Source organism: Trachypithecus francoisi, unplaced genomic scaffold (genome assembly GCF_009764315.1).
Source record: "Trachypithecus francoisi isolate TF-2019V2 unplaced genomic scaffold, Tfra_2.0 Contig01579, whole genome shotgun sequence".
Taxonomy (NCBI): Eukaryota; Metazoa; Chordata; class Mammalia; order Primates; family Cercopithecidae; genus Trachypithecus; species Trachypithecus francoisi.
In genome coordinates, this window is record NW_022681442.1 from 27,351,021 (window position 1) to 27,376,545 (window position 25,525).

A 25,525-nucleotide genomic window follows, 5' to 3' on the forward strand; every position below is an offset into this window, starting at 1 on the left:
CACTGTCTAACTTGCAGTATATTTTATTTGGTTATATTATTTTCGTCTGAATCTGCCAGCAGAAGGTAAACTCCTTGAGGGCAGGGGATTTTGTCTGTTTTATCCTCTGCTGTAACCCCAGCATCTAAAGCAGTGACTGGCATTGTGTATCCACTTAATATTTATTGAAGAAATGACAGTAAGATAAAATTTGTAAATATCTACCAAATTTTGTAAAGTCATTTTTTTTAGATAAATGAGACCAGAAATATTTATGTTTAACTCAAGTAAACATGAAGAACTTGTGATTAGCTGAAAGCAGACTTCTTATTGCTGGTTAAGTGACCATATTATATTACCAGCTACTTGGTAGAGATGCATTCATTACAGAATAGATTTTTTTTTAGAGGTGAGTTTGGGAGCTGAAAATCATAAGCATGAAGTGACAGCTTCAGCCATACCTCAACTATTTCTACAAAGGCTTGTTTAAATGTTTAGTGTTCCTTCCATTATACTTAGCATGTGGTAGGATTTAGTACATCTTAACAACTTTTTGGGTTTTCCACATTTTCCAAATTTTCTACATAAATAGATATTATTTTTGAAACAGGAAAAATGTTTTATTATGTTTTGTAAATTAAGAAAACGAATGTGTGGGAGACCAGGCGTGGTGGCTCATGCCTATAATCCCAGCACTTTGGGAGGTCGAGGAGGGTGGATTACTTGAGGTCAGGAGTTTGAGACCGGCCTGGTCAACATGGTGAAACCCCGTCTCTAGTAAAAATACAAAAATTAGCCGGGTGTGGTGGCAGGTACCTGGAATCCCAGCTACTCAGGAGGCTGAGGCAGGAGAATCTCTTGAACCCAGGAGGCAGAGGTTGGTTGCAATGAGCCAAGATCCCGCCATTGCACTCCAGCCTGGGCAACAGAGAGAGACTCAGTCACAAAACAAAAACAATAACAACAACAACAAAACAAAACAAACACGAATGTCTGGAATTGAAGAAGAAAGTCTTATGGTTATTTAAAATGATGAGGCCAGGCACGGTGGCTTGCGCCTGTCATCCCAGCACTTTGGGAGGCTGAGGCGTGCGGATCACCTGAGGTCAGGAGTTTGAAACCAGCCTAACCAACATGTTGAAACCCTGTCTCTAGTAAGCATACAAAATTTGCCGAGCATGGTGGTGCATGCCTGTAATCCCAGCTACTCAGGAGGCTGAGGCAGGAGAATCGCTTAAACCTGGGAGGTGGGAGTTGCAGTGAGCTGAGATTGTGCCATTGCACTCCAACCTGGGCAACAATAGCAAGACTTTGTCTCGAAAAATTAATTAATTAAAATAAAATGATGAATAAGTGAATGAATGAATGAATCAACCAATCAATCAATAAACAAACAAACAAATCAAGTGTCTAGATTTTAAGCCCTTCAGGGTCAAGGTCTTACTGAGTTGATCTGTGATTTCCCATCATCTGTTTCCACACAGTGCCTTGGTTACAGTAGGCATTTAATAAATATTTGTTGAACTATATACACAACAATTACAATATGTTTCTTTTCTTTTGTATATTTATCAGGGATCTGTTTATATCTACACTTTCGGTGAGGAGCCAACCTTAAATAAAGTCCTAGATGCTTGTGATGGGAAATTTCAGGCAATTGACTTTATCACACCTGGAACCCAACACTTCATGGTAAAGAATATTTTACTGTGTCACAGTAGGACTAAAGAATGATGATGATGTGAGATTTAAATCTCTATTTATGTGTTATTGGGTAACTTTGAAAGTTCATGGGCAAAGCAATGTGAATAGGAGACAGAGGCTGTCCTTGAAGGCTGTGGTGGAGATGCTAGACAATTCCATCCTCAAATCTACCCCCCAGTTAGAATGATACCCTCATATTGTGACTTCATAATATCATCTTCTGAAAACAGCCAACACAATTGAGATCTTAGGAGCCATCTTTTGGTTTTCACCACCCAAGCTCTGCAAGCCAGGCTTTAACACATTTTAAAACACATTCATTGCTAATGAGTCATCAGCACTCAGTAAACTGTTAGTATTTATTTAGTATATTTTTTCTGTGTAATGCAGCAGCACCACATGAGGTTGAAAATGAAATAGTTGCCATGTGCAATACATTAATTCAGTCTAAGGAGTCAATAACAGTATGTCAGTATTGGCTCATCAGTTATAACAAATGTACCACACTAATGCAAGATATTAATAGTAGGGTAGTAGGTGTATGGAGGGCAAGGGGAAGGAGAACTCTCTGTGGTTTCTGCTCAATTTTTCTGTAATCCTAAAACTGCTCTAAAAAAATAAATTCTAGTAATTTAAAAAAGAACAATGTATAGCTTCCTATTTCTATATTTGTTCATTAGGCAATAGTTTTACTGATTTTTATAAGCAACTTTTATCTTTAATATGTTACATGAAAAATCTTTATTTTACTTTTCTAATACTAATTAGTTATTATGTATTACTTAAATAGCATTAAAGATAATATTTAATATTTGTTCAGAAACAAAGCATTGGCGTTGAAATGATAAAATAAGTATTTATAATCCACATAAGTAAAATGAAATTTTATACTAAATCATCGACACACTGGAAAGGGAGGCAGAACATGCTTCCATAGGAAAGTCTTATTTTCCATGTAGAGTTTTTGTTTTTCTTTTTGTTACAGACACTTACACATTCAGGGGAAGTTTGTGTTTGGTGGCTGGAGGATTGTTCTTGTGTAAGCAAGATTTATCTGAATACCCCAGTAAGTATACTTGATAAATGGATTTTTAAAAATATATTGAATTCTAATCCAATCTACCTTTTCATATTCACACAACAATAGTCTGTAGAAATACTTGTTATAGAAGCCTCACTGCATTTTTGCCTTCTAGGTTTAGAGTAATCCCTGTGTGTAAAGTATATGCCACAGCCCCAAGAGTGGAACCATAGCATTGGTTATAGAAAACAAGATAGAACCATATTGATTATAGAAAGCTGTAAGGTTTTCTGTGGCAGCAGTTGTTTTTGAAACCCCAGTAGTTTATATCTTACTCATGCCGTAAGTTCATTATGGATTGGCAGGGGTCCCTCTTGCAGAGTCTCTCAGGGAGCCAGGCTGATGGGGGCTCCATCAAAAAATACTTCCTCTGTGCTGTGTGCAGGAGAGGAAGAGAGTGCTGAAAGGTGTTTTGGAGGGAGAGGGGGTGCTCCTGAATCAGCAAGTAAGTGCTTTTTCTCAGAAATGAAATATCCCTTTGGCCATAACTAGTTAAATGGTCTCATTTAATGGGAATCAATTAGAAATGAAAGAAAGTTACCACTCTAACCAGCTTAAGCCAAAAATTAAAAAGTGAGTGTTATTTGCACAATCAACTATAAAGTACAGAACTTGTCTGGCCTCATGTGTGCCTCAGTCCAGCAGTTTAAATGATATACCAAGGACCTTGTCTTTCTGTCTCCACACTATGCCTTTAGTTTCATCTTAGGCCTCGCTGAGGTGCACCCAGATACCACAGGTGCCAACCTCACATCATACTGTCAGAGAGGGAAGAAAAATTCCTACTGTAGGGGGAGGAAGAACAAAGATGCTTCTTCTTTCCAGAAGGTTCAGTAAATGTCTTCTAATGTCTTAATAACATCTGTGAACTAATCATATGCACAGGGGATATGCAATTAAGAGAAATGCAATTAAGTGCATAATTAATGCACCAACTCAGCCCTGGAAATGGGAGTTAGATTCATTCCACTCGTCCCTGAAAATAGGGGAAGGATAGTTTCTCAGTGAATATTCAAGAGATTTTCCAGAAGGAGGACATATGGATGCTGAATTGCAAACCACACTGCCTGCAACATCTACCACAATGTGATACCATTATTTCTGCCATGTTCACAGTGCATTTTGCGTAAAAAACATTTTAAAATGACCAAGAAACAATGGTAATGCTGTCTTTTAAAAAAAAAGTAGTGTTATTTGCTGCATTATACAGTTCTAGTTGAGAAATGGATCTTGGTATTAGGTAGGGAGTTTCAATCCTTCCCTTTTATAAAACTAAAATCTCAATTATAAAAGACTAAGCATCATATTTTACATAAGATGCAAAAGATAGATAATTCAGTGTGATAAATAAAACTCTCCCACAAAAGATAAAATTTCTTACTGAGAAAACTTGAAATATGAAAAGACTCCATAATCTCTGTGACAAAGGGTTATATGTATTCATTTCTATTATAAATAGTAAACTAGGAGAGATCTTACAAGTGCATTTAATCACATGTCCTTTCACACATTAGAGGCATACAAACATTTAACAACCCACCCAGGGGCCTATATAATCAGGATATACCTTGTTCCTCTTGGGCAACGAGGGATACAGGTACCATTACCCTACAGAGAATTGATACAGATACAGTAATGCTGATGCCGGGTCTCTCTGCCTGTATCTGGGACTGTGTTGCCTTCCTTCAGGCAGTGGTCCTGGGGGATCCCAGTCCAGCACCACGGTGTCAAGATACCTGGACACTAGCAGCGTCTCCTGATGGTACCTGCATAAGACTCCTCTGGCCCTTACTGTACATTTTTAGACTAGCACACCATTGCCCTGGAATGAAGGAGAATTTCAGCTGATTATTTTTATTTTGGGAACACACACACACACACACACTTCCCATAAAGGTTTTCAATTTTACAAAAAGCCCACTCAGTTGGGAGGCTGTGTGCATTCTAATGAGGCAGGACACCTGGGTGCTTCTTCTGAAGTTTGTCACCACATATGGGATCCTTGGGTAAGCTGCTGGACTTCCTTGGCCTGCGTTTTCTGTTTTGCAAAATGATCTCTTACGTTCTTTTTCAGTCCTAAGTTCCATGATTTTATTCAAAAGAATCAACAAAGTATTTATAGGGAAAGAATACTGATTTCTATAGTATTATGAAAGTCAATTTATTCTCTTAGACATCATATTCTGTGTAAATCATTGTGAGATAAGTGGGAATCTGTTATGCATTTCTTTGGTGACTGAATACATCTTCCAGTGATATAGTTATTTTCTTAAGTCTTCCTTACTCATACCAGCATCTCAGGATCTATAAAAATGTTTTAAAAGCCAGGTGTGGTGGTTTGAACTTGTAATCCCAGTGACTAGGCAGGCTGACGCAGGAGGATCACTTGAGCCCAGTAGTTCAAGACAGAGCAAGACTCCATCACTAATAAATAAATAAATATTTTTAAATGTTTACAAGATGCTAAGAATTTATTCTACCTTTTTTTGTTTTATTTTTCACTATTATTGGTCTGTTTCACAATCACTTAGATGGATTGTTGGCATAATCATTTCATCATCATCATTTAGACATAAAAATGAAGCCATGATTTAAATTTCAAGAAATCTCTCTATAATTTTTATTACTCTAATTTTAGGATAAAAGAATAAGATGTACAGATTCCTGTGCCGTCTTATGCAGTTGGTCAGCTCAGGAACGTTGAGGCTATAATTTGAAAGAACCCCCCACACAACACTTGCCACTCTTCTCATCCTGCAGGCTTTTCAAATACATTGTATAATAGCATTCTTATGTGCAGGAGAGCAGGCACAATGGAGATACGCATCTGGGGTTTATTTTAAACAGGCAACGGTTCTGGCTTGCTGTCCGTCCTCCCTCTCTGCAGCCGTGGGCACGGAGGGTGGCTCTGTCTACTTCATCAGCGTATATAATAAGGAATCCCCTCAGGTCGTGCACAAAGCCTTTCTCTCGGAATCGTCCGTGCAGCATGTCACGTAAGTCCCTTCTGCTTCCAGGAGCAGCTCTGTGTCACCATTTGTTGAAAATTCTAATGAAGCCATCCCTTCTTTTAATTTTAAGTTTTACATGTTTCATTTGTTTTGAATATTAATATATTCACTCAGTTCAACACTCCACAGGTACAGAGGGCTGTGAAGTAAAGTACCCCCCATACCCAGGTCTGTCCTTGCAGGCAGCCTGGTACCAACTTCTCATGCCTCTCCTGAGATGTTTTATCCATGAACAAGCAAAACATAATAAGCACTTCTTTTTATTTGTATCAATGGCCATCAAGTATATATAGTGTGCCAGGCACTTCTGCTGTATTAACTCCATGAGGTAAACACTCTTATTGTCTCTATTTGACAGGTGAGGAAGATGAGGCACAAAGATTTTAAATAACTTGCTCAATAGTACATAGATAGTGAATGGCAAATGTTGGGATTTGAACCCAGGTCGTTGGGCTCCAGAGTCACTGCCTTTGCTCTTAAAATGAGAAAACTATGTACAATGCCTCATTTCTTTTTTCACTTAATGGTATATCTTGGAGAATGTTTTATATCCACACATAAAGACCAATCTTTTTATTTTTATAGCCACATAGTATTCCGTTATATGAATATACTATCATTTTTTAAAAAACAGTATATTAATGAACATTTAGAGCATTTCCAAACTTTCAAAACAATACTTTTAAGATGACAATATAGAGACATTAGATTTGGACTTGTAGTTGCTATTATTATTACTGTTTTTAATTTATTATATTATTAGGTATTAATAAGAACAGACATTTGTATTCTGCTTTACAGCTTGAGATCACTGTAGCTTGTAGAATGTGATCCTCAAAACACCAGTCAGAAAGATGTTATTCTTATCCCTATTAGACAAATTAGGGAATTCAGGGTGAGAGAGGTGAAGAGAAGCATTGTCCAAGATTACACATTACACAGCTAGGGCACTTGGGAGCTGGCCCTGCCACTGTGGACTGCCCAGCTCCACCACCCTAGCTCAGTGGGGAAGGATGGATAACATCCTTACCCCCCACCCTTCTGCACCGTCATTTTTTGTGCCTTTCCTTTCTCAGATCCTCTTATTCTAATTTGCGTCTTCCCACTTTTTCTAATTTGATAAAGTTGTAGACATGTTTCACTACATTCTTCCTCCCACTGCCAGGTACCAGACACAGGGTAATGAAATGTCACACCCACCGCTAATTTGAGAATTGCTTATTTGCACTTGAAGCATCAAGAAAGCTCTACCGACATGTTTCATTCACTTATGATGAACCAACTGCCCGTCTTTACTGAATCTTCTTGACTGTATTTATTAAAGTTGCAATTTGGAAATAGCATTGGCCTAAAGTACAATGATTATATCTACATGTAATCACTCCACTTTTATAAGGTCAGAGAATATTAAACATCGCAAACCGTAAAAATGACTGGCTTTGAACATATCTCTGTGGCCATTCAATAAACTTGTTCACCATCTAGCTGGTGAAACGATTGGGATTTGATCATCAGATTTCTTCTTTTCTAGTTATGATCAGCGAGGAATATTTCTGTTAGTTGGAACATCAGAAGGAAAAGTCTTTATTATCTGTGCCAGCTCCTCAAGCTCATTTCAGATTATTGGATTCACAGGTACAACATAGAATGCTGACTAATTTAAAATATATTAATTTAAAGTATTTAAAATTCTTTATTTCAAAGAATTTAAGGTTATGAAAATGGAGTTATATTGAAACAATTATGGCATATTTTCTGAAAGAGTAACTTTTAAATAACTAAAGTTACTTAGGAGAATTCTCACATTATATTTTGATGTATTTGAAATATTAGAGTTATCTCCTTGGTACATAGTTGATGCTAAACATATTTTAAAACCATAGGTGGAACTCAGTTATTAGGGATGGAAAGGAGGAAAGCACAGGGTTGGGAGAGAAAAAGGGGAAGGAAAAAAAACTGAGTAGTGTTATTTTTGGGAAACAGTATAATATCTCAGAAGTTCTTATCTCTTATCCTGGTGATGTTGAGACAGTGGCTCTGTATAAGCTTCTATTTATACCTATTTCAACATCATGAACATTTTTCCATCAGCATTTTCTTGCAACTTTAAAAATCACAAGGGGTTATTTGCTTATAAAAAGATACAGGATCTACAATCTATTAGGAATATTTTAGGAACCTTGAAATTGTATTTAATAAATAAATCACAGGTCAAAATGACTGTCAAATCAATCAGGCTTTCTGGTAAGTTATTTCCTGAAAACTGTCCACGATAAACACAACAAGCCTTGGCGAAACCTCATTACTCTTGGAAGTCTTCAGGGTTATTTTACCTACTGTTCTATATTTGTCTCTAAGAGACATTTGAAACACAGTTACAACGTCAATTTGGTGTAACATTACCTGTAGTAGAGCTCAGGGGATATGGCAGTGCACGTCACTCAAGATGCATGGCGTGTCATTTAGGTCGCTTTGATGGGTGCTGGGGTAGAATTAGCCTTGTAGATACTAATGTGTTCATGCTATCTCTGATCCTGTGTTGTTGTATAAAAATGAACAGCTAAAAATTTACCCATGATGACAAGATTAAAGCAAAAATAAACACATAAAGTTGTTAGACTTTAAAAAAAAAAAAAAAAACATATTTTCTTGAATCAATTATTGAATAAATTAATGAAATGGCTGAACATTTCTAATATTAACATACAGAGAAGTTGGGTTGATTTCTCTCAAAAATATTTTTTAATATTTTATCTCTAATAAAGAATTTTCTCTTTGTTTTCTCTCTGGCTGTACATGCCAATTGTATATGTGTTTCCCCCACACACACAATTTTTTTTTAATTCTCCTGAAAATTTTTTTTTGCTCCTCACACTTTGCCAAGTCTCACCCTTAAATTTTTTAATTTGTTTATCATTGACTTATAAAAATTAGTGAGTGCCTACTAGGTGCAAAATGCCAAACCTAGGCCTTGTAGGGGGATGAAAATATTAAGGAGACAATTTAGTAGAGAAGGAAAATGCAGAATGGTGTGTAGGCTCAGATACAGCAGCAATTCATTCTGCCAGGTGTGAGGAGAGGAGTGGAGGTGAAGGTGGGCACTGGTCAGGGGATGTGGAGGATTGGAGGAGAGTTTTCCAAGGGCTTAGAGTAGTGGGTTTAAAGGATTTTCATAGGTATGGGATAGGACATATTAGTATTCCTGCTCAAAATAATAACCCAAACAAAGGTACTTGGAATGGTGAAAAAAAAAAAGTTTGGTATAACAGGTAAATGGAAGAGTTCACTAGAAGATGACTATGGCAATGAAGTCTGAAAGAGGAAGGACATTGAATATCATTCCAAAGAGTCTGGAATTGTTCTGTGGTTAATGAGCCATCGTCAGTGGTTTCAAGATGGAGCTGGCATGATTTGACTTGGTTTTTAGAGACTGACTCTGATACTAGTGTGAAGGATGGAGTAGAAAGGCAAAAGAAAGAAATTAAAAAGATGAGATTGGATCCCCCATTGAATTCTTAGACAACTTTCATGAAATTGATACTACTATTATCCCTTCAGATGAGGCAATTGAGGCACAGCAAGGCTAAGTACTTGTTCAAGGCCACACATCTAGTTAGTGGCAGAGCCAAATTAAGGAAGTCCAGTTTCAGGGCGTGTGCTCTTATCCACAATGCACAAACTCATGCTGCAGTTATGGAGAGAGAAAAGAGGGCACAACCATGAGTGATGGAATTGGTAGGACTTGGTATTTGATGCGAAAGGAAGGGATCAGCGATGACCCCAGAATTTCTAGCCTGAATACTGGAAGTTTGCGATGTCATTAGTTGAAGAACAAAGTTTTAGAGGTTGAGGAATAGGTTGAGGTGATGAGTTCCATAGGTTTGAAGCCAACAAACTCTTCATTTGGGCATATTTAGCATAAGTTTGGAAATCAGGATATGTAGTTCAAAGCTTAATGACAGAATTCTGATCTTGAAATCATGGAAGCTGATGACATAGCGCAACAGAGTAGAAGTAAACCTAGATACTTAACGGGGCAAAAGAGGTAACTAAATATGCAAATTAGATGGCACTGAGTGTGGTAGGGCCTGTGGCTGACCTCAGAGTGGATGTATATCCTGCCTAAATATTCCATTTCATTTATTTTATTTTCTAGAGTCTTACTCTGTCACCGAGGCTGGAGTGCCGTGGTGCAATCATAGCTCACTATAGCCTTGAACTCCTAGGCTCAGGCAATCCTGCTGCTTCAGCCTCCTGAGTAGCTGGGACTACAGGCTTGTGCCCCAAAGCCTGGCTTGTTTTCTGTTTTGTTTTTGTTTACTTTTTTTTTCTTTTTTTCTTTTTTAGTAGAGAAAATGTGTCCATGTGTTGCTCACGCTGGTCTTGATCTCCTGGAGTCAAGCGATCCTCCCACCTCAGCCTCCCAAGGTGTTGGGATTACAGACATGAGCCACTGTTCCTGGCCCCATTTTTTTAATGTATCTGTTTGGCCAGAGGTGGGATGGAAGAAGCTGGGAATAGAACCCTGGTCCACATTTTATATGGAAGCTGTGGACAGAGGAAGATGAGGCAGTGCAGAAAACTGAGGCTGGGCCAGAGTAATACGAGAACTGAGAGTCATCCTCTCCAGAAACAGCCTAAAGAAGGAAGGTGGATGAAAATACAGGCTGACATTGAAGTATGGGTAGGGTGAGGGCTGGGACAGGCTGTCATATATTTGCCAGTCAGCAGGTGATCCTTGAGAGAGCTACTTCTTTGGAATGAAGAATGTTAGGGAGGGAATAGAGGTAAGAAAATTAAGTCAGAAAGTGCCAAACCTATTTTAGGAAGTTTGCGGTGGAGAAAAGAGAATCAGATGGTAACTGTTGTGGGACAGCAGAGTTGGAGGAAGGTTCTTATTTGAAGACAGGGGAGTCATGAGGGCTGAATAAAAGGAGCCATAAGGGACACAAGAAGCTAAAAAGAATCCCAGCACTTTGGGAGGCCGAGACGGGCGGATCACGAGGTCAGGAGATCAAGACCATCCTGGCTAACACGGTGAAACCCCGTCTGTACTAAAAAATACAAAAAATTAGCCGGACGAGGTGGCGGGCGCCTATAGTCCCAGCTACTCAGGAGGCTGAGGCAGGAGAATGGCATGAACCTGGGAGGCGGAGCTTGCAGTGAGCTGAGATCCGGCCACTGCACTCCAGCCTGGGTGACAGAGTGAGACTCCGTCTCAAAAAAAAAAAAAAAGAAGCTAAAAAGAGGTGATTGATAACGTACAGTCTAATAGGAGATTGGAGGAATGGGCTCAAAATCACAGACAGGAAGGGATTACATTTTGTTCCTACATCAATGTCGGGAAATAAAGGGAGAAAATGGAAGCAGACAGGGGGGAAATGTGAGTCTCAGGATAAGAAAGTTGAGGTTGAGTTTATGTCGATGTCCTTGGTCTTCCTTGTTAAGGGAGAGAGAAGGTCATTGGCTGACCGCCTGGGGAAGGGCCTGAGAAAGTGGGCACCTGCAGCACAGTCCCATGAAGAGTGGAAGAGTGAATCTGGAACAAATCCAAGGTGGGCTCCAGGCCTGGCACACCTTGCAGAGGTTAGATCAGCTGGCTTTCTAGTGGAGCAAACTCATAAAGTCACGTTTCCACCACATCCACCGTCCTTGGGCACAGATGCAAAGAAGGCCAATGCCTGAGTTTACCCAATCTTAGGAGCAGGTCACCTGGCTGGAGTGGACTTGTGGGGACCAGCGCATGCAGGTGCTGGTTTGGAGGGATAGGAGTTGGAGATGATGCACTCTCGGGCCACCCTGGCTAGGAAAGAAACCCAGACAGACTGGGCTGGTTTGAATCTGCTGGTCTAGACATCTAATCAGGAGAATCCCTCATCCATTCATCAAAAATATCCCTGTAACTTATGTTTAAAGGTCACTTTAAATGTCCAGCAAATAATTTGATTCTAAAGATTTAGTGAAGGCAAGTCCACAGGTGATATCTTAATTGGAAAGGTAAAAGATTCTTTGAACTTATCAATGACCACTTGTGGTGTTGATTTCTGTTTGCTTTCAGAAGTGGCCAAAGACATTTTACAGATATCCACAGTGTCTCTTTCAGAAACAGACATAGTGGAAGTGATGGTGCTTTCCTCGCTTCTGGAAGCAGGGAGAAGCAGGTTGGAGATGTTCACACTGCCTACATTACTGCCACAAGGTAAAGAAAACACAAGCAACCAATTCTGCTCCTCAGCCCAGATACATCATTGTTATTGTTTTTTGGGTTTGTTTTATTTTTCTCTTGGCATGTGAAGAGGTAAAATGGCTACCTTTTGTCTACCTTTACAAAGTAAAACCAACAGGCTAAACAGTTTGAAGTGTGGACTTTTCCTTTGGGCTTCCTGACTCATGAGTCTGCTTTATTACCATAGGAAAAGAGATAGGATGAACAGACACATCAAATTGATTTGTTATTTTTGTGATGTCTCTTGTTTTGTAGCTTTGAATAGACATGGTTAAATTCAGATAGATTACAGTGTAGTTCCCTTCACTGACAAAATTATAAAGAAAGTTTTCTGGATAAAAAGGTATGAGAAAATACTCTTTCCTTGTTTTAATAACAAATATATCTGGTTGGCAGTTTTGCAAATATGTAATTATAGAGCAGAAGAGAGCTGACAACCTCAAAGTACTTTTACGTTTTTGTAAGAGTCTCTATACCACCATGGGTTTCTTTCAATATGTCTCTAAGTTAATTGATTAACATTTCATCAAGGCATTACAGAAATATTTTACCCACTATCAGCCATTTAATACTCAAAGTATTTCTAGGGAGACAAGTGTTTTTAAATCATTTTTTTCACCTACTAGCTTCCGCAATATTAATTGAGCATTTAAATTTTATTCTGCTTTTCATAATTGTTCATAATTTTAAAAAGCCAAAATTAATATATGGTGCAAGTGATTTCTCTTCTTTTTCCAAATCTAATAGTTTCCACAACTTTTGCTGATGAAAGAGGAAGGCTGAAAGATGAAATCATTCATAAGTACCTGTATGAGCTGGAGCACACTCTGTCCTCTGCAGTCTTGGACTTTCAAAGTAAACAAATATATGGCTTCTGTAGTCAAGTGCCATACATCTGTAGCTACCTTCTTCCTAAAGAAGTATGTCAACACTTAAGTGTGCTCTCATTTGTCTTAGCAATCAAGATTCACACATTGTACTGATTAGATATGATCCTCTTGACCACGTTAACAGAATAGTTCAGTTAACAAATGCCTTCATTATATTAATATAATTCCCTTGAGCTAGGTATATAGTGTTATTTGTTAATCCATCATACAATATATTTGAGCAACCTGATACTTGTGCTACATACATCATCTTTGTCAGATAAACATGCAGATGACACAATATTAGTTTAATGCCTTAAAAAACAACCTAGCATTAGGAAATCTATTCTACATATGCCAAGGGCTACAAGGTAGATGATTTGATTTGCAGTGGAACTTTGTATCTAAGCCATAACCAAAATTGCAAAAAATAATTAAACTGTGTTTCTGGCATTTTTTCATTACACTCTCTTCAGACATCTCATGCATTGTGTCACCTCCTGCTGCACATAATGGCCCAGTACCCTCCTGCTTTCTGCCCGTTGACCTGTCAGTTTCCCTTGATGTCTGTCTACCCACTTTGATAACGTCTACCTTCCTTCCTCTAAATTCTTCAGTCGAAGCTCTTCCAGAGTAGCCAGGATTAGACATAGAAATTCAGAGAAGGAAGAAATGATTAGTGGCAAGACAGATTCAAGAAAAGTTTCATGAAGGAAGCAATATTTGATCTGGACTTTGAAAAATAAGTCAGATTTAGACATGGAGAGATATTGCATACAGTTTTGGTGGGCAGCGCTCATATAGGGAGGCAGGGCAGGACTGGTGGGGATGGAGCAGAGAAGGGCATTCTAGACAAAAGGAAGGACATGTGCAGAGGCTTGGAGGTGGGAATGCATGAAACATACGGGGAATATTGACTTAAGCATGAAGATATATGAAATGATTAGTAAAAGTAAAGATTATCAGTGTAGGCTAGGATTTTTAATGGCAAGTAAACAAATAAGACTTTACTTAGTTGGCAGAAACAAACTTTTATTTGCAAAAATGGGAAACATGATGCAAACGCAGGTGCCCACTTTATCGCGTATCAGTTTATTTACAATGACAATGTACAACAGGCATGTACATCTGCAAACCCAAAGGTGCTGCTTACCTGATCTTTTCTATAATGTGGTTATTTTCTTTGATTGGCAGGAACATATAGGTATCTACATTCTTAAACCATACAAAAAAGTACAAAGCAGACAGTATGGACCTGGAATGCTCTATCTGTCTTCACATGGATTGTGGCTCATAACAATAGCTAAATGTGGAATTCTGTGTATCCGAGACGTTTCTACTTTGGTAAGCTGTTTTCTTAAAAAAATATTATGGGTGTATATATTAATCTCATATAGAGAAACATTTTATATGTATATAAAAATTTGCTTATATATGCATAAAAACTCTGAAAAGATATTGAAGGTACTAATTACCTTGCTTGCCATTGGAAGTATTAGGTCATGGGAACAGGAAGGAGATTTCACAGAATACTCCTTTATAATTTTTGAATTTTGAACCATTTGAACGTATTGCCTATTTAAAAAACTAAATGAGAAAAGGCATCATGGTTGAGAACCAGTATGACTCAGAAATCTCAGTTTTTAAATTGTTGCCCTATATACCAAATTGGTGAGGCATTTTGTTTGAGTTCTAATCAAACTGGCTTAGTTAGCATCCTTCAGAGCATGTTATCTTCCATTCTTCACAGTGCCTGTCACCCTCGCTTATTACACTCAGCTACTTCACACATAAATAGAACCTGCCTGACTCTTGAAGTCATCGGAACGCACCATCTCTGCTTGCTGAAGGCCCCTTCCCTAGCTTTATAGACTTCTGCAATTCATTCACTTCTCTGTGTCTGATTTCCTATTATAAATTGGTGATAATAATCCCAGTCCTTCTATACTACACAAAGGTAGTGGAAGAACAAATTAGTATTGGTGAATGTGGTTTGGACTGCGGATTTTAAATGCTATGTATTGCCCGTTGGCTACTTCCATACCAATTAAAATGCTGTTAGCAAATAGAAAATGATTTATCCACAAAAAAGGGGCATATAACCCCATTAGAAAAGCCATGTGGTAGAATTGCATTTGTAATTTTTCTGCTTTATTTCTTAACTATTGAGGAAACATTTGCTCGGTGTCGGAGTCATTCTCACCAGGGTCATGGGATTCAGTCAATGAGAATTTCAATGGATGGACAAAACATTCTGGTGAATGGGAGAGATGATGGCACCCTTGTCTACCTAAAGTGGAAGTACGTACAGTATTCAGTAAGTAACCCCATGTAGTATAGTGTTTTAAAATAGAGATTTTATTTTATTTAAGTACAGCAAGGCCAACATGCTGGGAGTCAACTGCTAGTGCAAAGAAAGCTTGTTATACTCACAGATCCCAGGATAAGAGTACACTGCATGCTCAGGGACCACATGGGGCAGACCTGGGGTGGGTCAGGAGGCCGAGAGAGGGAGGAAAACATGGATGAGATCGTCTCGTATGGTTTTCACAGGGAGGATTGGGCAGGTTTAGGATTGGCTAGTTTGAATAGTATCAGTGGGTTCTGAGGCATAGAGGCTGGCTGTAGTTGTCTCATACTCGGCCCTGGGGTGATTAGGGTGGGGAAATAGTGGTCCTGATTGTGAAAGCCCACTAGAGCAAGTGGTTGGGGGTATGGTCTCTGGATTGATCGGTTTGCATTTGAAAAGCATGCTCCAGAGCAAATTGTTTACTATCTTTAGAGACTGGCTAGCCTCCAGAAGTCAGCAAGGCCCCAGATATCAGAGCATCAAAATACAGAAAATAAAAATAAAAATAAAAAGACATAGTTAATATATATCTGAGAGTGATCAGTCCTATCTCTCATAACATAAGAAATGTGGACAATTCTGACCCTCAGATAACTTTAAAAACTCCTGTTTATCCCCTACCCATGTGTATATATACATATACTTTCCTAATTAGATTTTGCTTAGATTATATCAAAGACAGTTTCAGTCGCCAAACAAGGAGGGGATCAGTTTTAGGGAGGAACTATTACCATCCTTGCTTCCAAGTTAAACTATAAACTAAATTCATCCCATGGTTAGGAGGAATGAACAAGAACATCCAGCCTGTGAGACTAGAAACAAGATGGAGTCAGCCATGCTAGACTTCTTTCACTGCCGTAATCTTTGCAAAGGTGGTTTCAATCATGCACTTCATTTTGGAAAAAATAATATTTCATGATACCTCCTGTAATCAAAGCAGTAATGAAATATGGGCCTTCTCTGCAACATTGTGAAAATGTTAAATGTTGTGGAGATTTTGTGTCATAACCATTTTGCTAGCCACTTATCTCAAAGACTCATTTGAGGATTGCATCATCATGCCCATTTTATACATGGGATTCTGAATAGAATATTAACTTTTATCTCACTGTATAAGTCCTAACATATTCTTTATAACCAGCAAACAAATACTATCTCAGGCAACAACAAACTAGTGCTGGAGCCTTATTTATGCAGCTCAAAAAGAAGGACATTTTGATCCATTGGTAATCACCCAAACTTCTGACTCAAAACAAAGCTGGGTTTGAAACCATGGTCTAGGACTTACGACTTGGTGACGCTGGCATATGACAACCCCTCTAAATCATCTATTACAATGTTACCCAAGGTAGGGGATCTGTAGCATCTGTGAGCTTGTTAGAAATGCATATTCTTGGATCCCATCTGGACTTTCTGAGTCAGAATGTCTGCAGGTGGGGCCCAGGAATCTGTTTTTAAACTCTCCCAGTTATGCTGATGCATCCAAAGTTTGCAGTGCCCTGGTGAATTAAGTGGAAGTAATAATACCACTCTCAATGCAGCGTGGGGTGATGAGGGCCACATGTGATTATGTGTGTGAAGCCGCACACTGCCTGGTGTATTCTGAGAGCTCAGCCAGTGCACTGGCTCTTCTGTGCAATGGCCAGGGCAGGTACAGAGGGCATGTTAAGTAAGGGTATGAGGACAGTGTGAGGAGAGGGCACCCTAGAAAGGTCAAGAAGCTTGCCATGGCCTGGAGCCCATGAAAGGTTCTCCTGTGAGAAGCAGAGTCCTTTAGCCATGCATGGTGGTGTACCCCTGTGGTCCCAGCTACTCTGGAGGCTGAGGTGGGAGGATCATTTGAGCCCAGGAGTTCGAGGTTGCAGTAAGCTGTGATTATATCACCGTACTCCAGCCTAGGTGACAGAACAAGACCCTTTCTCTTTAAAAAAATAAAAATTTTTTAAAAAAGAAATTCTAAAAAAGAAGTAGGCACTGAAGAAGAAGTTTCCACAAGGCACTGTGAAGAATTGTCCACATATTTCCTTGGTTACTTATCTATAAACTGAAATGGTTAGTTACCTGAAAATAATACAGCTAAATGTGATTTTTTAAAATTATGATTTTTGTAGCCTCTGTGTTTTCTTTTTTATTAATATAGGCAGTTTGGAGGACTCCTAGCCAGTGAAATTCTGGACTATTACCAAAAACTATTAATTTCCCTGAGCAGCACCATGGGCGAGGAGAATGATTATTTAAGGACAACACCAAAAGTTTCCATAGATTTGGGATCCGATTCTGAACACACAGTTGAGTTCCTATATGACTAGCTTGCTTGCTTACATTTCTTTCTTTGTAAATCAGAGGTTTTCAGCTTGTGGTTTCTTTAAGCAGATATTTAGTAATATTTCTCTTTTTCCAGGTATCCCATGATTTTCAAAAAGAGAATAAGCTATGTCTGAGAGAAAATATTTAGCCTTTCTCAAAGCAATTGCAAATGGTACATTTCAGATCTCATTTAAACCATAGTACAATATCCAGGCTTGCCTGGAAAAAAATCTTCTACCCACACTCGTACTTGGTCAAAATGGTCTCTCTCTACTTTGTATTACAGATGTTATTTAGGAAGTGTCTAGCTAAAGAACAGCATTCACTCATTCAATTAACAAATATTTATAGAGTGCCTACAGAGTGCTAGGCTGTGGGGGCTATAGCCATGAACAAGATAGAAAAATTTCTGCTTCCGTGGAGTTTACATCCTAATTGGGCGTTGGGGATGGGCAGGGAGAGACAGGTAAACAAGCAAATGCAGAGGAAACAATGAGATAGTAACAAGTTCTACTCAGTGAATAAAAATAGGTTGATGTGATAGTATTGGACTGGATAGCCTCTCCAAGAAGACATTTAAGCTGAGATCTGAATTAAAAGAGAACACCACCATGCAAAGACAATGGGAGGGTAGCAAGAGTATTCAGGGCAAAGGGGGAAAGAAAGAGCTTGGCGTGTGGTATGTTAGGACCTAAAAAAGACCCGTGCTGTTGAAGTGAGCAAGGGAGAAAGTGGTGGGAGGTGAAGTCTTCAAAGTGCGAGGAGACCAGGTAATGAAGGGCTTTGTAAACTAGTTAAAGAGCTTGAATTTTATTTTACATGTAATGAGAACTGAGTCAGGTGTTCTGAACAGAGGATTAACAAGGTATAATTGACATTATTGAAGTGATTATTTGATGCTGTGAGAATGTTTCCTGTAGGGGATAAGAAGGATAAGAAGCAGGGACATTGTTCAGGAGGCTGAGGCAGAGGTTCAGGTAGCAATGATGGAGGTGGAGGAGTCTTGTACCAAGGAGAGAAGTGGTGGATTCCAAGTGGGTTTCAGAGGTAGGGTTGATAGAACTCACTGATGAATTGGACATAGAGAGGAAAAGAAAGGGCCCAAGAACTCCTAGATTGTTTTACTTGAACATTTATGTAGAAGATGGTGTCACTCATGGGGATAGGGCAGACTGTGGGGGAAGGGGCAGCTATGAAGGGAATTCAAAATCGGTTTTACCCATGCTAAGCTCAAGAAGCCTGTGAGACACCCAAGTGGAGATGCTAGTTCAGCCGTTGGATAGATGAACCTTGGGTTCTGGGGAGAGGTCGGGACTGGATATGTTGATTTGAGTCAAGGACATGCTGATGGGATTTAAAGCCATGACACTAGGTAAGGACATCATGGAAGCATGAATGGCAAGAAGCAGAAGAGGACCAAGACAAAGCAACTTCTGGTGAGCCAGGAGAAGAGTTCAGGGATGCAGAGGACCCTGAGGAGGGTTAGCCATTGAGGTTACAGGAGAGCCAGGAGAGTGTGGCATCCCAAACTCTTTCAAGACATTTTGCTGCAAAGGGGAGCACAGAAATAGGGTAGTGGGCTGGCTGGGGCAGTGGTTGGCACACACCTGTAATCCCAGCACTTTGGGAGGCTGAGGTGGGTATATCATGAGGTCAGGAGATCAAGACCATCCTGGCTAACATGGTGAAACCCTGTCTCTACTAAAACAAAAGATTAGCCAAGTGTGGTGGCACACGCCTGTAGTCCCAGCTACTCAGGACTGAGGCAGGAGAATGGTGTGAACCCGGGAGGCAGAGCTTGCAGTGAGCCAAGATCATACCACTGCACTCCAGCCTGGGCGACAGAGTGAGGCTCCGTCTCAAAAAAAAAAAAAAAAAGAAATAGGGTGGTGGCTGAAGAAGAATGTGATGGTCAAGTGAGAGTAATTTTCCTAAGACAGAAGATAGTAGAGCATGTTTGGATACTGTTGGTGAAGATCCTGTAAAAGGGAGACATTGATAATACAGAAGGAGATGGCAGTGAAAAAAAAAAATTTAAGTATTAAGACTTCAAAAAGAAGAAAAAAGATCCTAAGCACAGATGGTGGCACAGGCCTTGTGGGCAGAACATGTGGGTCACAGTAACAAAGAAGGTGAAGAGTGGTGACAGTGTGACCGGTCTGATCACCTCTGCTTCCTCGGTGGAAGCTGTGGCTAATATAAGGGCAGACTGATAGGACTTACATGAATAAAATGTTATATCTTGGGCAGACAAAATGTTTGAGATTATTTTCAAAAATGCAACAAATGCAAAGGAATTCAAAGCAGTTACATGTGGTAGGGTGGGAGGGGGAAAACTTGATGAATTTAACTTTAAGACATGTCTGTCTTTTTCTAACATGTATCAGAAACAGAAGGCAAGCATTGACTCATCACAAGATGAATTAGTTCTAACTGATGTTAAGAAGGAAATTCCTTGGATACAACAAAAAAGCCAAGAGGTATTTGTGAAACATGGGATAGGTTTGAAATAGTGCTCTGTAGATGCACCAAATAGATCAGGAAACCTACTGGTAAGTTAGAAGATGGAATGAGACACCACTTGGCAGAGCATTACAACATACAGGTGTAACTTTTCTGAAAGCAAATAAACATCCTAAACACAGCCCAGTCATTTAGATCAAGTTATATGAGCTTTAAGAACTGTACGTAGGCTGACATGCAACCCAACAATGGTGTCCAGGTAAACCACAGCAAAGTATGAACTGCAGTACTCCACTGTGGAGTGAGTTTTAGGGGATGCTACCTCTGTCCTGTGGACCAGGAACAGGGGAAGGGATGTTGTGGCTGGAGCTGTTCAGGAAGGTGACTGACTGATTACAGCTCGTGCCTGGATTTAGCCTATTGATCTAGTCTCAAGTTCCCAATAAAAATGCATACTGGTTTTCCTTAATCAACTGTTCACTAATTTTTCACTATTTATTTTCTTTCCATTGGCCATATAATTGACATGTGTTTCATGTAGCTTTAATGTCACTTACATAGCAGCAGTTAGATTTAAGCAAGGTATTGCAGTGGTATTACTTCATGTACACTTTATATTCGTCTTTACAAATTTTAGTTTCTGTTTCTAGAGAATTGCTATCTATGTATCTCTTTATATATTTCTCTGTCTCTCTCTCTTATTTCTCTTGCTTTGTTAGGTGATATACTTGTTCTGTTTCAGGCCATCAAAAAGGAGGTTAATCTGTTTTCCAACAAAAGGAAAGAGATAAAACAAGGAATCAAATCACTTTCCAAAACTGTAAGTGTTGTAATTTCATATTCTAATACATTTGGCCCTTATTCTAAAATTACTTTTTGAACTTAATTTTGTTCTACCCTGAGGAACTATACCTCCCTTTCTCTGCTTGTAAGCTCAGTTTTCTGAAGTTCTTTAATAAGACAAAAGTTTCACCAATTCACACTCCATATCAACAGTGGTTTTCCCCATCTTCTCCCAAATTACCATCTTAATTGCTTTTATAATACTGATTTTTACCAAAGTTATGCATTTATATTTTTACAGATTAAATAATACTGAGTTATGTAGTTAAAAATAATATTTTTTAAGCAGCCACTGCCCTACTTCTCTTGACTGATACTTGTACTCCTGAGGTAACTGTTTTCTCTTCTTTCCACTTTTTCATTTGGGCTGTTTACCTCTGTCTAAATAGTCTTCTTACTACTGTTGTTATTTCTTGATGTTTCTGTTTTGATGCTAACTATGGGCTTCCTGGTATGGAACATGAGTAGTTATGCTTGTTACTGCTCCCCATCCCCACTATAGCACACATATAAATCCATGCTTGGAATACATACTATGATAGTTATTTGAATATTCTTCAAAGCTGAGCCACACGGTATATTATTATTACACTTCTGCTTTTACAACTTGATTTTTCTTAGAATTAATAGTTAACCTTTGTTTTGGATAAGGCTTTCTATGACCTATTCAAACTCAAAATGCTAACAAATTCTTCTCAATACAATCAAACACCTGAAGTGATCAATCTGTCAGTGCATTTTTTGGGCAACCTCCCTTCTAGAGCTTTCCCTCCTCCAGCTCCAGTCAAAGCACCTTGCTCTTGCTCTGTAGACCAGGTGTATGGCTGCTGTCCTAGAGATCTGCCTCCTAAGTTGGAGCTCCTATTTCCTGAGTCCCACTTGATTTTCTTTGTATTCTTGGTGTGTGTCCTTCAGTAGCTTCCTACGGAGGACTGCTGTGTTGTGCCATGCTTGGGAGCATCCTTTATAACATAGCTGTGCTTCTGGGGTACCATTCAAGTGGTACCACTGTGAATGGTGCCCTGCTGCTAGACCTGTCAGATGCTTTGGCTCTGTTCTTGAGAAAGGGTACATGGGAGGTACACTTTGTGAGATATGGTTTTTCTTAAAATGTAATTATCCTACACTCATATCCATTTGATGGTTTGCCTTCAGAATGTTGAAGGCTTGCTCCATTGTCTCCTGACTTCCAGTGTTTCCTTCAGAGACTCCAGTGCCTGACTCCCAATTCTTTGTAGGTAACCAGATTTTTATCTTTGGAGTCTTATAGGATCTTCTCTTTATCCACAGTGTTTGGAAATTTATAGGTATGCACCTTGATATGTTCAATAGGTATTCTTGGTTTGTACCAGCAAACCTTTTCCACTCTTCTTTGAGCCCCAAGAGGCTGGCCTTTATGGATAGTAGCAAGGCACTATCTTGCCTTCTGACTTTCTCTTGGGTTTAGGCAATAAGTGGCATCAGCAGGAGAACCCCATTGTTGCTGCTCATGAAGGCCAGCCTCTTGGGGCTCAGATCATGGTTTGCAGGGCAGGAGACTAAGACCAGGGTCCTCATTCTCCCAGTTTCCTCCCTGTAGGGTTCTGAGCTGGCAATGACCGCCATCCCTCTCCTACATTTATGGGTCTCTCCAGGTTCATTAACCACTCCCAGCTCTTGCCCTTCAGACCTAGAAGTGGAGATGGCTTCCCGCAGTTGGAAGCCTAATGCTTTATCATGTCTTGCTGGCTCTCCTGACTCTGCCAAATCTTTTTTTTTAAGTTTCTCTCTTCAGTTTTCCCATTTGAATGTGTTGCCTTTTCCTACCAGGACCCTAGGTGTTTTCTTCTTTCATGTGCTAGACTTTATGGGCATTTTAATAGGAAACCTTTGTCTCTCGGTTTTAGGAAAAGTTCTTAAATCATTTTCTTGGCCCTTTGTTTTTATTTTCCTAATTACTAATAAGACTGAGCACCTTTTCATAACTCTAAACACTATTTGTATTTCTTCTCCTGTGAATTTCCTGTTTATATTCTTTGCCTATTTCCTTATTGGATAATTGGTTATTGTTGATTATAGGAGTTCTTTATTTTTATTTTTTATTTATATGTATTTATGATAATTAGAGTTAGCTAGCCTATGGTAACACATAAACTCAAAAAAGCATAGTGGCACAGTGATGAGAAGGTTATTTCATTCCCATGTAACCATCCTGGGTAGGTATTTAGCTCAGCAGCTGCTCTGTTCCATGCAGTCATTCAGAGACCCTGCTGTCTTCAACTCAGGGCTTTGAAGATTGCCTTGTTTGATCTCATCTGAGTCAGTTGGAAAGAAAAAGAGCATGGAAGTGTGAATGGGACATACCTAAAGGTAGCCCTTATTATCAGGTGGAACTTCATGTAATTGCTGTTTTATGTGGCTCAACCTACAAATATTTTCTAGAAAAATATATGGCTCATCCTACTACAAATACTTTCTTTTAACTTTTATGAAGTGCCAAATTTTAAATAATTTTATTAGAAAGCAGAATTTTAAAATTATGGCATGATCCAAGTTTTTGATTATTTTCTTTATAACGTTTGGGTTTTACATCTGATTTTAAATGACCTTTCAAAGTCACACATATTTTCTTCTAATGCTCTTTGATTTCACCTATAATTTATTTTTGTGAATGGTATGTCATATGGTTCTAATTTTATTTTTTTCAAATAAATAGCCCATTTCCCAAGTCTGTTTTATTTAATATACTATCCTTTCTCTGCTGATTTGCAGTGTCTCCTCTATCAATCCCTGGACATAGGATTGTTTCTGGACTCTGTTCTAAGATTGAATATTGATCTTTTCTTGAGCCAATACCAAGCTATTTTAATTACTATAGCTTTATAATGGTTCTTGTATCTTGAGAATAATTCTCCTTTTGCCCTTCTTTTAAAAAAAAAAGGCCTTTTTATGTGTACTTACTTTTCCATCAGAATTTTAAAATCAGCTTGTCAAACTCCATGAAAAACTCTCATTTGATTTTGATTGAGAGTATATTGCTTATAGTTTGATTTGGAGAATAATTTATCTGCCAGCTCTGAACTTTAGTATATATATATGTATATCAATATATATGATAAAACTTTACTGAAGAATATTTTTTAAATTGAAGTAAGATATATACAGACAGTCCCCAACTCAGAGTGGTTCAACTTATAATTTTTCGACCTTGTGATGGTACAAAAGCAATGCACATTCAGTAGAAACTGTGATTTAAGTTTTGAATTTGGTCTTTTCCCAGAGTAGCAATATGTGGTACCATACTTTCTCACAATGGTGGGCAGTGGCACTAAGCCACAGCTCCTAGTCAGCCATGCAATCATGAAGGTAAACAATGAATACTCTGAAGTATACTGTGTTGCCAGCATTTTTTGGATATCGTGTTTTATGTTTTCGCAGCCCATCATGTCTACAAATGCCCCTTTTGACATGATATTTTCATCTTACAATGGGTTTGTTGGACCATAACCCCATCATAAGTTGGGGAGCATCTGCATATTTATATATTTACATCTTTCATTTATTTATTTAGAGACAAGATCTTGCTTAGTAACCCAGGCTAGAGTGCAGTGGCACAAGCGTAGCTCACTGCAGCCTTGAACTCCTGGGCACAAACAATCCTCTCACCTCAGCCTTGGAAGTAAGCTAGCCCTGTAGACATGCGCCACCATGCCCAACTGATTTTTGTATTTTTTTGAAGAGACGGGGTCTCCCTATGTTGCCCAGGCTGGTCTTGAATTCCTAGCCTTCTGCCTTGGCCTCCCAAAGTGCTTGGATTACAGGCATGAGCCACTGCACCAGGCCTGTGTATTTATTTCTTTTAAAATATATAACTTTGACGCGAAGGCCCGCGGCCGGTGTTGACGCGATGTGATTTCTGCCCAGTGCTCTGAATGTCAAAGTGAAGAAATTCAATGAAGCGTGGGTAAACGGCGGGAGTAACTATGACTTTCTTAAGGTAGCCAAATGCCTCGTCATCTAATTAGTGACACGCATGAATGGATGAACGAGATTCCCACTGTCCCTACCTACTATCCAGCGAAACCACAGCCAAGGGAACGGGCTTGGTGGAATCAGCGGGGAAAGAAGACCCTGTTGAGCTTGACTCTAGTCTGGCACGGTGAAGAGACATGAGAGGTGTAGAATAAGTGGGAGGCCCCCGGCGCCCGCCTCCCCCCACCCCCACCCCCCCCCGTCCCCGCGAGGGGGAGGGGCGGGGTCCGCTGGCCTTGCACTGAATGGGCAAAAACTGGAAAAATTCCCTTTGAAAACTGGCACAAGACAGGGATGCCCTTTCTCACCACTCCTATTCAACATAGTGTTGGAGGTTCTGGCTAGGGCAATCAGGCAAGAGAAAGAAATCAAGGGTATCCAGTTAGGAAAAGAAGAAGTCAAATTGTCCCTGTTTGCAGATGACATGATTGTATATTTAGAAAACCCCATCATCTCAGCCCAAAATCTCCTTAAGCTGATAAGCAACTTCAGCAAAGTCTCAGGATACAAAATTAATGTGCAAAAATCACAAGCATTCTTATACACCAGTAACAGACAAGCAGAGAGCCAAATCAGGAATGAACTTCCATTCACAATTGCTTCAAAGAGAATGAAATACCTAGGAATCCAACTTACAAGGGATGTAAAGGACCTCTTCAAGGAGAACTACAAACCACTGCT

At 39.3% G+C, this 25,525-nt stretch overlaps 1 protein-coding gene and 1 long non-coding RNA gene across 6 annotated transcripts in view; one reads left to right on the plus strand and one right to left on the minus strand.

The window, feature by feature from the left end:
• Positions 1–25,029, minus strand: LOC117067280. The gene is made up of 4 exons (XR_004430688.1): positions 24,692–25,029; positions 23,021–23,024; positions 16,468–16,478; positions 1–10 (listed from the first exon to the last, which is right to left on the minus strand). It is a non-coding gene; the product is annotated as an uncharacterized LOC117067280 (long non-coding RNA).
• CFAP43 (cilia and flagella associated protein 43) overlaps positions 1–25,525 on the plus strand; it is a 115,249-nt gene that overhangs the window by 39,163 nt on the left and 50,561 nt on the right. For all 5 annotated transcript variants that reach the window (XM_033183582.1, XM_033183596.1, XM_033183573.1 and 2 more), the window contains 11 exons: positions 1,555–1,671; positions 2,669–2,749; positions 5,612–5,760; positions 7,307–7,410; positions 11,834–11,974; positions 12,749–12,921; positions 14,065–14,214; positions 15,041–15,171; positions 17,361–17,508; positions 19,915–20,007; positions 20,733–20,810. In XM_033183582.1, coding sequence (XP_033039473.1) covers positions 1,555–1,671; positions 2,669–2,749; positions 5,612–5,760; positions 7,307–7,410; positions 11,834–11,974; positions 12,749–12,921; positions 14,065–14,214; positions 15,041–15,171; positions 17,361–17,508; positions 19,915–20,007; positions 20,733–20,810 — 1,365 coding nt within the window. The remainder of the gene's footprint in view (positions 1–1,554; positions 1,672–2,668; positions 2,750–5,611; positions 5,761–7,306; positions 7,411–11,833; positions 11,975–12,748; positions 12,922–14,064; positions 14,215–15,040; positions 15,172–17,360; positions 17,509–19,914; positions 20,008–20,732; positions 20,811–25,525) is intronic.